At 39.9% G+C, this 16,868-nt stretch overlaps 1 protein-coding gene across 1 annotated transcript in view; it reads left to right on the forward strand.

The window, feature by feature from the left end:
- Positions 1–1,607: 1,607 nt before the first annotated feature.
- The window catches only part of yjefn3 (YjeF N-terminal domain containing 3), a 70,318-nt gene continuing 55,057 nt past the window's right edge, over positions 1,608–16,868 (forward strand). Inside the window, exon 1 of the mRNA XM_007570055.2 lies at positions 1,608–2,016. Within this exon, the coding sequence (XP_007570117.1) occupies positions 1,949–2,016 (68 nt within the window). The 5' untranslated portion in view covers positions 1,608–1,948. The remainder of the gene's footprint in view (positions 2,017–16,868) is intronic.

Here is a 16,868-nt window from a genome sequence, read left to right on the forward strand (position 1 = left end):
AGATACAAAGTGTTGATAAAGGCTGAAGGAAAGTGTTTTTAACTTGAGCCAGTGTATAAGTTGGTAATGTATAAGGGGTAAGTTAAGCCATATACCTAAACGCACACGCACACACACACACTCCATCCTTGTCCTTTCCTAAATAAGAGCCACTTTTCCCCATTACATTCAATTTCTTTTTTATAAACAATTCATCAAGATTCAACTTACTCCACATCGCATAAACTTCAGATGTTGCCTACTATTTTTTTTGTCTAGTTTGTAGTGAAAATGTCTTAGCACACTTAAAATAAGACAGAAGTAACTTACAAGAAACTTTTTAGCAAGAAATAGGAGCTTGTTTAAAGCAAATACTTCCTTAAAAAGCCCTTAATTGCTTTTAAAATTAAGGGCAATTTAAAACGTATATTCTGGTATAGAAACAAGACCAGAATTACTTTGTAAGATTTTGTGTTTTTGCAGAGCAGTCTTCCTCAGAGGTAATTACACAAGAGGCCTACAAAAACCAAGTTTCTTTTTAAAATGTTCCGAGTTAAGATGATCGGATTTGCATTTGCTTGTTGTGGACAATAGATGGCAGCAGAGTCCTCCTGTAAGAAAATCTTGTTTTTCTGAAGGGATGCCATGAAGAAATTCAATGAGAGCCACTGTAATGTGGAATGAGCAAAACTACACCGATAATGGAAATAGATTGTCATTATAGTCACTCATATATGACATATTTGGAAATGAGATTTTAGGAACTCACAGGCACAGAACACACAGCTTCCTTGAGGCTGTCTTTTATTTCATTTTTTTTTAATATATGACCTGTGAATTAAAATAATGTGATCCCAGTGTCCTGTTGCTAGTCCATTAGCATTTTGTCAATCTGGATCTGGAACATTCCCACTTTGACCTATAGGCCTAATTTGTTATTTTATTTCCTGTCCTATTTTATTTTAAAAGCTAACATGAAGGAACGAAAACTGGGCAGCACTGTTGCTTTGGGTCAAGAAGGTGCTGGGGTCAATTGCCCTTAAGTCTACCCATGTGCAGGGTTGTGCGTCTTTGTGTGATGGACTGGTGACCTGACCAGGCTGTACTCCTCCTCTCACCCAATGACCGCTGGAGATGGATAGGTGTGTGAACTTTGAATCCCATTTGCTGATTTGTCGTATATTAGTGCAGCATATAGTGCAGTATTGCTCATACCATCTTTAGGGCATTTGTTTCTTTAGTTATAAGAAACAAATGCCCTTATGTCATGTCAAGAGAAAAAAACAAATTAATGTAAGTGAAGATAACCCTCTTCCTTTAACATTTATCATTCAGGGCCTCTTCAATTTTTCTACATTTTGCATCAAATGATCTTTTTTTTTTTTGCTTCAAAGGAGCAATCCTGAGGAGAATGTGTTTAATGTATGCACCTGTCTGGTCAAATTTTAAGTGATGCGATGACCAGTGGAGATGCTGATGACTAAACAGCCACGACCGGGAGCCAATCAGCCGTCAGAGCACCGGGGCTCCTGCTTCTTAATTGGCTGGATTTCCGTGTGAGAGCAACAGAAAGCGCAGACCTTTTTTTTTTTTTTTCTCTCAGAGAATGAGCGGAGGGGACCCTGCAGCTGAAAAAACAAACAGAGAAGAGAGGAAAGGTTATTGAGACAAGAAGCAGAGCGCGTGTGTGTGTCGGTGTGAACAAGGGTGTACGTGTGTGTTTTGAAGCAGCCAGTAATTACCTTCCAGCATCTGAACCAATCAAGAGCTGTGGAGAGAGAGAGAGTCCATTTAGATTTCACAGTCTATTCCCAGGAAAAAGACACTCGCGCTCATACACGCACACACACACGCAGACACACAGCCCGTCCATTCAACCAGAGTCAGGGAGAAGGAACGGAAGTGTTTTCTTTGGGGGAGCACAGCTTATCCTTTCTCCTGTTTACCGACTCGTGGTGGGTGAAGACAGATGGACAAGATGAACCACAGCTCAGCTGAGGCAGAGCCTGAAACCATAGAACCGCTGCGTTACCTCAGGTAGGCACCTTTCTATTCTATTCCATTCTATTCTATTCTATTCCCACTTTGACTTTTCACGCCGTCTTGACCTGTTCCGGTTCCTTCCACGCTGAGCTACAGTTGCCCCCTTTCTCACTGCTCAGATCAGTGTGGAGAATTGACGGATAGTGGCGGGAAGATGGAGACAGACAGAGACCTCAGCATCTCCTTACATGCTGAGGACGTATAGACAAGACAGAAGGTTTTCTATTAACCTTCCGTCTTGGGGGGGATCAGCTACTGGGATCAGGTAAATAAATGATGATGGGAATGATATTTAGTCAGTAATCACTGGTGAGCGATGTGACCGGTCAATTCTTATGAGGAACTTCTGCATCTTAACTTTTTTTTATTTTATCATTTTATTCCCGTCTCCTCTTCTCTCTCCCCTGAATCCACAAATTGAATTACCAATTTGATCCATGATTAAATTAGGATGTCCATGGGTTATCTGGCCTCATCTCTTCACACATCACCAACCAAGCCAAGCATCTTGTGATTCTCTGGTATTTGGGAATGAGATGGGAGGACTTACAGGAGCGAGGTCTCTTTCCTGGTTGCCTGTTGCTCTGCGCATCACGTGTCCTAAATTGTTTTTGCTGCTTCACATAGAACCAGATGAACGTGAGAAAAAAAAAAAAATCTGTTGACAAAGATTTGTTTCTCCACGGGCTGCCGGGCTAAGAGGATGCACAAAGATGTGCATTAAGTGGCGAAGCTGCACTGATTGAGCTTTTAATGGTTGAAATTGTTTTTCTTCGAAGTCAGATTCTGGTTTTGCTGCCCTGAGGACCAGAACACAAGAAACACTGTGAGGTCTCAGACAGATTTTACAAAATTATGTTTATGTACAAAGACGTCCCTCGGCTTTACCGAATCTATTCAACTGAAAGTCTGTGAGAGAGAATACAGTTGGTGGATGTTTCAACAGACTGAAAATGGCTGGAGTTCTTAGTTTTTATGTATTTAATGAATACAGTGAATCTGATATTTTTTTTTTTTTTTTTACTTCATCGTTTGACCCGTCCGTCACTTATCAGAGCTCCAACTCTGACCGATTTATGTTTTCACTCCTTAACCGCAGTCATTTTGGACGTGAAAGTGTGTTTTTGGGGGGACATGATGAAAAGAAAGTGAATCATGGCTCAGATTTGTAACGCAGTGGAGCTGTTCTGTTGGCGCCGTTACAGATATGCCCAAGTATTACAGTAAGATGAAGTTGGCAGCTTGTACAGAGATGAACACCGAATAGCACGAAAGAATGGCTGCTAAAGAAAAATAAAAAAAAAATAAAAAGGAAAGATGACTTTAGCTGGAAAAAGACAGCAGATTTTGTGCGTAATGCAGCTCTTGAATGTTCGTCAGTGTTTCACTGTATAGCTTAAGCTGGTTTATTTTCATTATTTCTTTAGTATCTGAAATTGTTCAAGAAATTCTGGTGCGACAACATGACTATATGTGCTGTGCCTCAAATAGATGCTGGACATAAAGTCATTTCTAGTGAGTTATTAACAAGTTTGAATGCATAAATCAAATGGACTCATGGGTTTGTCAGCTTGATTCCCACCTAAGATTTCATGATCTGTGAGCTGTCTGAAACAGACGTGCACAATCAGAGAGCATGTTAGTGAAAATTACTCCAGAGCCAATATGCCCACAGCCAAAGACTTAAAATAAAATAAAAAAGAAAAAAAAGAAAGAAAGAGCCCACTAGAAAATCAAAGGAAACGGTAACAAGCTAGAGAGCAGAGCGAGTCTGGCTCATTAATTGGTTCGTTTCACTGATTAACATGAAGGTTTTCAACAGCTTTCTGTGGGCAGGTGGTTAAATTCAGAAAAGATTTTTTTTTCCCACAAGCAATTTCACTTAAGTAGTTTGTTATAGATTAAGTGGTTTATGATGCAGATGTTTCTGAAGAATATTTTCTCTTGCTCATTAAATCAAAAGTCCAATAACTTTGTGTGTGTGTGTGTTTTTAAAAGCTTGCAAAACGTTCAGACAGATATTAAAAAAAAGTTGTGCATGGCAGTGGCTCCTACTGCCTCAGCCTTGTTTGGTGTTACTGATTATTGCAAAAGTTTGCAAGAGGCAACAACATCACAAATAACGATACATCAAGCTGTGTGCAAAACTACTTACTTGAACTATTTTATATTTTGTCAGTTTGGCCCACAAATTTCAGTGTTTTATTTTTATGGGCTTGGACTGGGTGAGACCAACACAGCAGGGCACGATTGTAAAGTAAAAGGAAAAGCCCTCATGGTTTTTGACATTTTCTGCGAATAAACATCTGCAAAGTCACAAGATGGGAACAAAATGTACATTTTTGACCGACATGCATGCGAACCGGACGTTCGTCAAACTACATCGACCCCTTGTTAGAACACGGTGGTGGCAGAATGATGTCTTTGGATGCTGTTCTTCAGCAGAAGCTGGTCGGAGCTGACATGAGGTGTTAATGTAGCTTAAGACTGGGCCAAACTATAACAAACGAAACAAACGAGTACATTTTGAAATTCATTAAATTTTTACTATTGTGTTGTGATCGTACGTTTGTCTTCTTAGTTACAGCCCCATTTGTTTTATCCTTGAATATTTGAAAAAAATAAAAATTAAAAAATGGCTGGATAAAAACGGATCACCCCCCGTGATGCTGTGGCAACATTTCACAAACGTCATTTAGAGACGGGATCAAATTTGCTCCCGTGAAGCTGACAAAACATTCTGAGTCACAGTGATTGATTCAACTTAGGAGGAAACTCCCCGTTTCTTTATTATTAGATTTATCATCAGAGCACTCTCGTGGAGCTTAATTTACGCTCCTCGTAAACGTATGTAATTGCAGCCTTCACAGCGCTTGCATTATTCAAAATATGTCGGCATTAGAGAAAATTAGTCTTCGTGGAAACGAAGTCTCTGCTGGCACTCGGTTAATGGATATTATTGTGGAGGGAATACTCATTAGAAACTGCAACTGTCCTGCTCAGATTCCACGCATGTCTACGTGTGCGAAGTGCAAGTGAGGATTTAGGATGAGGCGATAACGAGACGCTGATGATTCCCCTCTGCCACCTCCGGCTGCGAGAATCCGGTGATGGCGAAAGCCGTTCCCCGGCCTGACGAGGTCACGTACAACTTGCATCTAGCGTATGTGGTCAGAGGCAAAGAGAAACCCCTTTTACGTCAACGCGTGCAATGCAGGGCGACGTCAAAATGAAGCAAAAATAAATCCACACACAAAAAAGGCCTGCCACGCATCTGTGTATTCAAATAATCAGATGGAAATGTGGAATAAAATGCTCCTCCTCCTCCTCTTCCTCCTTCCCCCGGAATCTTTCACGAGGAGCGGAGTCACTGCTGGTGATGCGATGCAGCGAGACCTGAAAATGTTGTTTCGCAGCTGGCCATGCCTCGGCCTCGTATCTGGATCCGGAGCTTGTTGCTGCAGGTAGCTTCGGAAAGTTCAAATGAGTAAATCTCAAAGGGCGCGTGCACACAGAAAGCTTCTGTGAGAGCGTTTTATTCAAGGAAAGAAAGCAGATGACTAAATATCTCAGCTCCAGAGCCTGCTCTGTTTCTCTACATTTCTTATTGAGTTTTTTTTCTTCTTCTTCTTCTTCTTCTTTCTGCTGCAACCGCAACATATTTTCATTGTGGAAAAGTTTTTTTCTCTGTTTATTTGCTGCGTATTTTTAAATGACATGCTACAAAACAAATTAATATTTAAAAAAAGAAGGGCTTTGAAATGGCTGCCTGTCTTTATTAGCCACTGCCCGGCTTTAACTTCATGCCCTTCCAACTTTTGCAAAGATTAATTTCGGCCTCATTGTCATTCCTTCTGCTCATCTGCCTCCTCTCAGCTTCCTGCCACCAATTCTCAGGTTGGCAGCTCCATTTGCTTGTGTGGCAACCTCTGCATTTATTTATAGTCCAAATGTAATGACTGGGGCATGGGGGTGGAGAGCCGAGGACAGTTATGATTTGCAACCGGTACGATGTTTGCCCATCATTTTCCCCCTGTTTGATTAAAATCAGGTTAGCTGTAGGGAACTATATTTATCTCAATTTGTCCCGTTAAAAAAAAAAAAAAACTGGATGGGAATATGCAGAGGGCAAGGTGAGCTTCAGTGGTTTTTTTTTTGTTTTTTTTGTTAATGAAAAATTCGATCTCGATAAGCAACAGTTATTTTTTGTACTTTAGACTACACACCTATATATCTTAAACAGAAATATCCCTGAATGATGTTATGAATTAGTTAGAAACTAAAACGGTTGAAACAAGAAACGTATAAATATGCTACAATTAGTATCTGAGCCCAACTCGTCTCAGATGGCCTATTTTTTTTTAAAGTGTTTTTTGTTATAGTCCTGTCACACTATTGCACATCTGCCTTGTGTTTTTAATAATGCCTGAATATACGCGGCTTTAATTCATTGCTACTCCAGCATAGTCTTCATGTGCATCTGATACTGGGCTGTACATAATTTCATCTCGGAGATGTTAAATATGCTGTGCATATGATAAATGTACTTGAATAACATGCAGTAGTCGCAGCACTCACCCCGGAATAACATTAGTTTTCTCGGCATGGTGAACTCTTGAAGCTACTTCCCCTGATTGCGCCGCGACCCGTTTTGAGAAACTTTCAGCTTAATTTCACTCAGCATTGAACTTTAAACACACACAACCTCCCTCCTACAGCAGCAGAGACTGTGCATGTCACTCACGTTCACGAGATTTGCACAATCTCATGAATAGATTGTACAAAATAGGCTTGCGTCATAAGTGAGAGACTCGATGTTTCACAAAACGTGTTTTATTTCTTCGAGTTTAAAACAAGTTTTCAGATAGATGTTCTAGAGCGCGTCAGATCCTGAACTGTCTGTTAACCCAAATATTCAGTTTTTAATAGCAGGGATATATAAACCTCTCGTCATCGCAAAGCATTGCAGATTTCAAAATGAGGACAGAACCAGAGAACTAGGCCACACGATTGGTAAGGTCACCTTACTAACCCAGTAAACAAGAGCGGCAATAATAATAATAATAAAAAAAAAAAGTTGGTCATGAATTTAAATTAAAAATGAAACCCAGATATTGATTTTCAATAAATAAAACAAAGTCATTTGGATTCCTTTCCTTTCCATTCCAACCGAATTAAAGTATTCAAGAGGTTATGGTCTTTTTACACATTTCTAAGATACTATATTACTCTATAAAGACAAACACTGTTGGGGAAAAATATCTAACAACTAAAAGGATTTTGCCCCAGCCAATTTAATATAGATATATATGATTCTGTCACATTTTAATGCTCTATCTGAAAAACAAAAACGAATCCTATGGGATTTGTGATATAATTGTAACAGATGGGCTGGAAATATGAAAACTACAGAAGCTTTATGGCTGCTCCTGAGTGCCTAACGTCAATATTCTTATCTGCTTCTCTACAGCATGCATTAGTCCGACAGCGTAGACATGCAGTGCGGCAATACACACAGTGTTGTGTACGTATATACTTCACGAAAAGTGTGAAAGGTGTCCCCGTTACACAGACTAAAACTGATTTGAAAGCTCTGACCTAACTGAACATTCTGTTAATCATTTATTTATTTATTTTTTTTTTCAAATTGCGTAACGTTTGTGGATAAAAGGTAATAGATGTAGGTCGATACCGTTCTCTGTAATGTATTTCGTCAATGCGTCATCTCACTATAGTGGCACATTTGGCTCGATTTGGAGCATTTCGTGCTCGTCCTCCGATACTCTCTTTACTCGTGTTGCTTCTTTTCGGAGCCGATACTCCAGCAAAGCTCCTTTCGCTCAAAGGATGTTGTTTTTGAAATCAGAAGGTAGAAAAGGTCACTGCTAGATACATGTTCCGTCCCTATAAAATCCAAATCTTTGAAACATGAGCATCATCTGAACAACAACAACAACAAAAAAACTACCAGTCGCATTTATTCAATATAAATCAACATGTAAATTTGATAAGTCATATTGGGTTATTGTGGCATTATTCAGGTCACGGTAAAAGTGATGCGCTTGTCTGGTGATCAAATTATGTATGATGTGAGGTTAAACGCGTTGCAAGGCAATTGGTGACGCACATCTTCCTCCTGCGACATTCAGACACAAGGAAGACATCCGATAGAGTGAGAAAAATGGTGATTGCTCAAAAGTTGCTTTTTAAGCAATCACCATAGAATGGAACAATGTGTCTGGAAGATGCATGCCGCCCCACTCAACGCCCTTAGATGCAATTAAAGAACAGTGTAATTGTTTTATATGAACAGGGAAACTCTTAGTCTAAACTTTGTGATAAATTGGACTTAATTCTTTTGCTTCTAGTGATGACGTGTTTAATTGTTATTATTACTGTTATTATTTTGATGCTGAGAAATCGATTCGACATATTTCCAAAAATGTATGAAAAAAAACAAAAAAACAGTCCGGTCATTTGAAACGAGGCCTAAACACATCATTCAAAATTAGTCTCAATGTTAAGTAGAGAATGCTTCTCCAACATTTGATTTATTGTTACTATTGGACCTAAAACAGAGGTTTCCTCAATAATTCATAGTTAGCATTATAGTAGAAATTAAACATATGTAAGCACAGTATTTACAGTTAGCCAACATGCTAACATTCTAGTTTATTGCACTAATCGTTGCATATTGGTGATAACTGCATGCCGCCTAACTTAAGGTCAATGAATAATCTTTTTCTCTACTGGAAGGGAATGCAATTAACTTTAAAGAACACAATTAACAAAAAAAATGTTTGTGACAATTGACCCATGTCAAGTGGTAATTTGAACATTACAAGTTTTTTTTTTTTAATTCATGGTTGTCTTGCAACAACAACAACAAAAAACATTCTGGTTTTGAATCTCGGCTGGGCCAATTGTTCAGGCAGTGTGCAGGTTCTCCCTGTGCATACATCGATTTTCTGCAGGCATCCCGGCTTCCTAATTGCTCTTAGGATAGTTGAATAGCTGTTTGCCCAGTACGTCTCCTTGACAGACTGGTGCCCTGTTCAGACTTGCTCCCACCTCTCGTCCATTAACTGCAAATAATAAAGCCACATGCTCCACTGCAATCCTGCAGGAGTCGAGCAGATATCATTTTCTTTAAAACCTGCATCATGGTAGAAGTTGAATTAGAGTGTTGAGGACTGTCTATATGCAAATGAAAAACTACAGGCAAAGAGATTTCGCTAGGTTGTTGTTTAGATCTGATACATTTATGGTTGTGTGTGATTTAACAAGAACCAACCAATTTTTAAAAAGTATTAATCTACTAGATAAATGCTCCTACTTGCAAAAGTGGGCCCTTGGTCTTGCTCACTTGCAAACCACAGCCGTTTGACGGAGTCCTTTCAAAATCATGCAAAGAGCAACTTACTTAAGGACAACAGGTGCCACAAAGAAGATTGTTTCTAAAAGTTGGACTTGGCAGCTAGTTGACTCAAACGCGTCCATTTGGCAAGAGAGAACAACCAACCAATTCCAAGCTGCCAGCAAAGAAGGACATAAAAGAAAATGCAAAGAGGCAGCAACAGCTTTTTCATGTTAATTAATTTACACAATGCACCTCTCCTGAGGTTGAGGTCTGTTTTAGTGGAGGTTTGATAGAATTTGTGTTCATTTGCCAGAACGTCACAAAGGCCCAAAACAGAACAAATCCAGGTTCAAATTGGTCTCCAGGCAGCAGCCTTTGTTAACGAGGCACCCAGGGGAACCGTTCGAAAGAGGCTGAGTGGGACGCTGTGGATCACTTAGGAGGATTTCAGTGGGTATTGGGTACAGAAAGCAATATATTCTCAAATGAAACATTTCTCCTATAAAACACACACACATAGCGACAGATTTATAAAAAAAAAAAAACAGAGGGAAATAAAAGCCATCATCCCTTATCAGTTTCTGCTCGTAGGAGAAGAAAAAAAAAAACAGAGGAAAGGTCAGACATAGCAGGCAGAAGTGATGGAATGACTTGTTTACATTCAGGTCAGGTTTGCTCTGACAAACCAAATATAATAAATTGTCCTTTGGCTGCAGTCGACTATGGTTTGCGGAGACTGCTAATATTTCCATCTTTGCGACAGGAATAGTAAATTTATACAGCCTGGTTGTTTCCTGTTTCCACAGAGTGTTGTGCAGAAGTTCAGGTGCAAAGATGTGTATTATATACATGCTCATTTAATTAATTTGAACAAGAATAATTTAGTGCAGATGTTTGAATTTATTGTGATTTTTTTTTTTTTAAATCTGCATGGTCAAAACTAAATATGCTTGCTCATGTATACATATCCCTGTGCATCAAGGCTGGGTTAAAATCCCCTTAAAACATTGCAGAGAAACCATGTGCTGTTTCAAGTCTTCGATAAGGTTAATGTATAACCTAGCTGGATAAAAGACCGCTGTTTGAGTTTACTTAAATTAATTGGTTCCCTGTCACAGACCTGACGTTTTAAGCTTGAGGTCAATACTTTCTGCTTACTGCTTGCTACCAGTTTTAATGTGAGTTTGGGGTCTTTGTCTTACTAAAAACCTCAGTTGTGTCCAAGTCTTAAAATTTCACTCAAACTGTCGCACTATGATTCAAGAAGAACCGCTTGGACACAAGCTGATGAGTCAGTGTTTACAACGAGGTAAGTTTCACATTACCGCGGGCTGCGAGAGTGTTGGATAAATAATAAGCCACTGCTCCAAAACCTAAACTATTCTGGGTTACTGGCAAGAAAAATCATAGAAAGAATCAAGATAAGGGTTTAAAACTGCACCAGTTTTCAGTATAACTGTTCAGTACAGCGGTCGTGCAGTTGAAAGAAATTGGAGCATCCAACAGCAAAGTGATCCCATCGACACATCTGAGCTGGTTTTGGAAAAGATAAAAGCTTCAGCCTCGACTATATAAAAAATATTATGGACTACGCTTCAAAGCTGAGCCCACCAGCTTGAATTAACTCCATCAGTTCTGAAATAAAGATCAGACAAATATCCAAATATTCAGAATGAATAATATCAGAACATTAAATTTGAACACGTGAGCATTACTTTGACACTGTTAAAAGAAACCCTTCAACAAAGTCAAACTTATGATCCAAATTCTTAAGTTAATCAAAAATATATGTTTTTTCATTGTTCCATCCAAAACCTCCGCAGATAAATACGCCATTCATCCTCATGATGAGCGTATGTAAACATTTTACTAGCAGTGCACAAAATTTAACCTCTTTAACTCAGTCGTTCTCGTTTCTACATCTGATTTAGTTTGTCGACCTGTCCGTCTGTTCCTGTGTCTGTCTAGAATGGCAGACACGGTGGACTCGCTAATGAGTTTCCTTCCTCCTACTAGTAATAGTTCTGACCCAGATAGTTAGACAGATTGGAGCTGTGAGCGAGTGTGGATGCTACAGGGAAATTTTAATGGTTAGCTTCGGCTCACTCTCCTTCCTAAACAAGAGACAGCTCTGCGCCTCTCTGCTCTCCCCATCTCTTGCTGTCAAACTCTGGTGCAAACTCAGAGACAAGTGGACGTGGCTTTGTTTTTTTTTATCATTATTTATTCCACCGATGCTGCCATGATTGAGCATTAAACCTTTATTGAGAAATGAAAGGTGGCACACTTGAGTCACGAGGAGTTGTGGATACTCATGAACATGTTTCTCGTAAGTCCGCGAGTAAGTGTTTTTGCTTGTAAGATTGATTTGACCGGATTTTAAAGTCTCTCTTGTGGCAGATAAGAGCAACTGTAGCATCTGAAAGGAAACTCTCAGCTCGGCTCCCCCACCTCCGTCACCTCACTGCTAAATTCTTGCCAAGTATTCGCACCTACAGTACACATAGAAGTGCTGGGAGAAAACCCCGGCGATAGATTTCTGGAAAGCAATTAAAAGTGAGGTAAATCTTAGTACATTTTCAGTTTGCTTTTGCCAAGAATATATCAAGACAAAATCACTGTGAAGATTATGTCAAAGTCTGCTAAGGAAGTGACAGACATGATAGAGTGAAAACGAATGCTTATGAAGGGTAGACTACATTTTTTTTGGAAGAGAAATAGACATTTCTCTGCTGTGATACTGTTCCGTTTCAACAAGAGTTGTCACAAAACTCCCAGGCTCGCTCTTTGCTGTCTAAACACTTTGTAGGCAGTCTAATCAACACATCCTCTTTGGTACGTGTTCCTATACCGGGTAATGTGATAATCTTGGTAATCATCAGAGATTTGCGCTGTATAATTGAGTTTACCTGCTGCTGCCTGTGTGCATGCATTGGGATCAATACTAAAAAACTACAAGACCAGGAAAAGCACTGAAACGTACCATCCTTATATATATGTAAGCCATTGTGAATGTCAAAGTGGACCTCCACGGACTCACTGTAATTCTGCCACCGCTTCCAGAAATTTGCTTCAATTTCCTGTAAAGCCTTGGCAATATGACATCTTTAAACTGCTGGTAAGGCATCTATTAATGAGAGTCCAGAGATTGGACGTTAGGGTTCTGCGTGGGACCCCTTACTACAGGTTTGCCACGTCTGCCTTAGGTGGTGTTCTTTTTCAGACGACAGGTTGACCATCGAACTGAAGCTGCTTGGCCAGGGGAGCTTCAGCATGTCCCTCCCTCTCCACCAGACTGCGTGGAAAGCAAGCATGCACATGGCTAACAGCTGTTCTTCAAGGTAACGCTGTCTGGGCGTCACCACACCCGCGTTTAGTGCCTTCTCATTTCTTCTTCACCCGATTTCCCCCGTCCTATTTGGTCCTCTTCAGTTCCATGACCACATGCATGTTTCCCTAGCAACACAATACCCTCCCCACGGTAACCGTGCATTGTACATTTTCCCTGGCAACGCTTTCTTGCTGCCCGTTTGTTTTTCTCACCTGAACAAGGCAGATCCTTCCAGTACTGATCAGATTGAAAAGCCACAATGCCCAACTCATCATTATTACTCCATGTTTGTTATGTAATGCGTATTTCCTGCTATTCTTCAATACAGGAGATTATATTATATTATCTGTCCATGACTGCAAGACAAGCTGTGGGAAGCTGCCATAGATAAGTTGTTAGAAAAGATGCTGGGGATGTAACCAGGGTTAATAGGGAAAACTCCGGGTCAGTTACCACAGTAACAGATGAACCCACAGTTCTCTCGTGGCGGGAGGTTAAAAAAAGATGTTCTCCTTATCTCCTGTCTCCTGAAGAGCCTGAGGGAGCCGACACACACGAGAGGCCCTTGTCTTAATTACACAGAAGGTTCATTTTGAGGTGAAATTAGTTTGTGATGACTTCCTTTTTCCTTTTCTAAGTTTTAAGGAACCTTATAAAAGCATACTCCCATTGAACGTTTTCACATTCTGCTGCATTTCAACAACAAACTGAAAGCATTTTTTTGTGTTTTACCTCAGAAAAATGCACAAAGGTACAGTAAAAATAAAAGCTATGCATGTTTTTGATTTAAACAAATGGTACGTCATTGGATTCTTGCAGGACGTGTTGACGCGCTGTGGAGAGAGTTCAAATATAATGTGAGGTCTGCTGAATCAGGGACAAAACCAGCTGGATACTGGATCCCAGAGGACCAGAACTGACCATCTTTGGTTTAAACCATCAATTCACAGCTGATGTATTCAAGGCAACCTACTTGCGCGGACATCAAGTGAGCCACTTAACTCGGTCCCTCCCCCTTCTCTGTAGCTTCTGCCTTTTGAAACTGGGAGTACTTAACCCCCTTGAAGCACATTATCACCTCGTGAGGGAGCACACAGTTCAATACTCTGTGAGCTTATACAACCCCACACAGTGGACCAAACTGTAATGCACAACGAGAAATACTAGACTTGCAATTTTATTACATACGGAAGTCGAGATCATAACGGGTGTTATTTAAGCCTTATGATGCAAGTTACGATTCTAAATCCAGAGATAACACATCTAGAATATACCTCTACTTTTAATGATTGTTAGAAAACTGATGATTATATTACCAGAAATAATCTATGCTGTTTTGAACACACAGTTTAGTTTGAGATTGCCAGTACAGAAAGTATACTTCTCTGACAATTTTGTGTGTTTACACACAAAATTAAAGAATTTGACAGTCTTTAACATCAATATATGCAATGCATACTCTTTCTCTATACTGATGAATATAAACTCAACTCTAAATGGTTGAACAGGCTCCAACGGGAGGGCAAGCCAACCCATATGTTGAATACATTTAGCTACTGACTACTTGAACGATTATAGGCATTGATTTGGGTCGATTAACTCTGTACCCAACATGATCAGGTGGTTGTTAAAATATACATGGAGAAAAATAAATCAAGATGATAAAATCAAGATAATTGCAATATGTTCAAAGCTAATCTGGATGTACAAAATAGCCCACTGTGATTTTTACACCCTTCATCCCAATACACATGCAGTATATGGAAGAATACAACCACTTTGTATACTTTTATATACACAAAACAAACTTCTTTTCTTCATTATTACACCACTTAGTGTCTTCAGACACAACAATTTATGTGGCAATCACGAAAGAGTGTGGCAGCAGCTTTACTAAGTAACTTGATTATTACCGTTTTGAACCAGTTAAGTCGTTGCTTATATCATAGTACAACTTCCTCTCAAATAGCAGGTTTTCCTAATTTAGTGTAATTTTTATGCAAGTCCACCCTTTATAATAATTTGTCCTCTGAACTCTTCTGAAAGTTTGCTCACAGCGGTCATAGCTGCTCGGGATAACGCAGAAAGAGAAATGTTCTCATGGTGACAGAATGGGAGCGATTCCTACTAGTAACTCATCATATGTTGCCTCTGTTGGGAGAAAAAAAAAAAACTGCAGAGACAGAGGGAAATATTTAAATAAAGAGGATATAAGAAGCAAGGAGTGGGTAAATCTCCATGCACAGGATAGAGGTAAAGAATGAACAAGACGCAGAAAGCTGGTAATAGACTTTGGAGGGAGGCAATTTCACTCAGCCATAACCATGCATCACTCAAAGGTTTGTTTTTCCCCCTTTGTCTGTTGTGATCGAAGCCACAGCTACACCTCAAAGCAAGACACTTGCATTAATATGAGCTGCGATGATCTGTTTGTCGGAGATATTTGCTGACATGCAGCTTTTGGACAAATCTTTGGATTTTGTGCCCCAACACTTCTTTTTTTTATTTTTTTTTATCCCCCCTAATGAGCGAAACACATTTAGCAGAAAGGAGCAGAACAAATGGCTGACGTTAATTCTTTTTTGCAGATGGATTTCTTCTTCCACACATTTCTTTTTTGCCCTCACGAGTTTATTAAAAGATCATTATAATGTTTTTTTTTTCTGTTGTGTGTGTGTGTGTGTGTTCAGGCTCATTTTGCTTTAATCCAAATGTTTGTGAGCATTTCAGGGCCCACGCCACCGCTCCCAGCTGAAGGCTTCCCCAGTTCTCAGTAATTAGATTCTACTGCTTCGCTCTGCTAAGTCCTGATTGTGACTCTGTTTTGTTTCTCATCCGAGGAATGCTGTGGCAGGATTCTGATTATGTAAATAACTTGTCTTATGGATTGCCCTCTGCTTTTGTTTGCTAAACGATCCTTGTGCATTCATGGAAATTAAAGTTATTTTAGTCAAGAGAACACAATGCTGGAATGCAACAATTAAACTTAATTAGCATCGCCGTTGCCCGTGTGTCGATTAGGGTGCATAAATAGCTATGAAAAGCATTACATGCACATTCTTCCTGTTCATTCTCTTGAGAAATTATTAATATTTTTCTATTGTCAGAAGGCTTCTGTAATCATCCCTAGCAACACGTGCGCATCCTCGCAAAAGCAATCAGGCCAGAGGTGCAGAGCCGTTCCCTCCACTTGCGTGTTTTGATGGACAGCCGAGAGCCAGTACGTTAACGGTGTAGTGTTGAGAAGAAGCAGAGAGCCAGGCAGAAGGACGAGCAAGCATTCAGGTAAATGCTCACACAGAAATGGGAGACTGAAACCCAAGAGAGGTGAGAGAAAATGAGAAAAACAAAAAGAAGGATATAACCGAGCAGCTGGCTCTGCTCCCTCGCTGCTTGTTTTATCATTTCCGTTGTCTGTTGGGGTTTTATGAGTTCCGACGCATCTGAATCCAATTTTTCTGCCATCAGATTTCTGCAATTGCACTATATGAGTTTTATGATAATTGCTGGGGGGACAAAGAGCCGGACATAAGGGAAGGAACTCGAGCTTTTCTATCTTTTGCATCTGTCACTTCGCTGACCTCGCTTTAGCCGGCACATATAAAAAATCCTGGAGTCGACCATGATTATGAGATGAGATGGGATTTCAGCATCACAGCAGTTTCACGTTGACCGTCCTTACATTTGAATGTAGCAACAGCTCAAGACACCAGCTAATCAGCTAAAGCTTGAAAAAACAAATAAAAATTCTTCCAAGATTGGTTAAAAGTTGGTTTAATGACAGTAAAGTGGCTATCAAAAATCCCTGATTTGAGCTGAAACTGTATGCATATATGCGAGCAAGGCAACATATGAACGTAAATGTCATGTTTTGTTTTACAGTAGGACCAAAATGCAGAGAAGGAATAGAGGTCAGCAAAAGTGAAGGTTTAGTGATAAAACAAGCTAAAAACGTATCGGTGAGCATGAGGAGAAACTGGACATGGAGCATGAGCAATGTAAAGGAAGGAACCAGCAATGAGTAACGAAACCCAGGGAGCTTATAGTATATATACTGGAGCAAGGGCAGAGAACTACATTAGATCCAGGGAGCATAATTAGACAAACGTGAAAGAGCTGAGAGTAGAGAGCTGAGCAGGGGAATTGAGGGAAAGG

Source organism: Poecilia formosa, unplaced genomic scaffold, assembly GCF_000485575.1.
Source record: "Poecilia formosa unplaced genomic scaffold, Poecilia_formosa-5.1.2 Scaffold254, whole genome shotgun sequence".
Taxonomy (NCBI): domain Eukaryota; kingdom Metazoa; phylum Chordata; class Actinopteri; order Cyprinodontiformes; family Poeciliidae; genus Poecilia; species Poecilia formosa.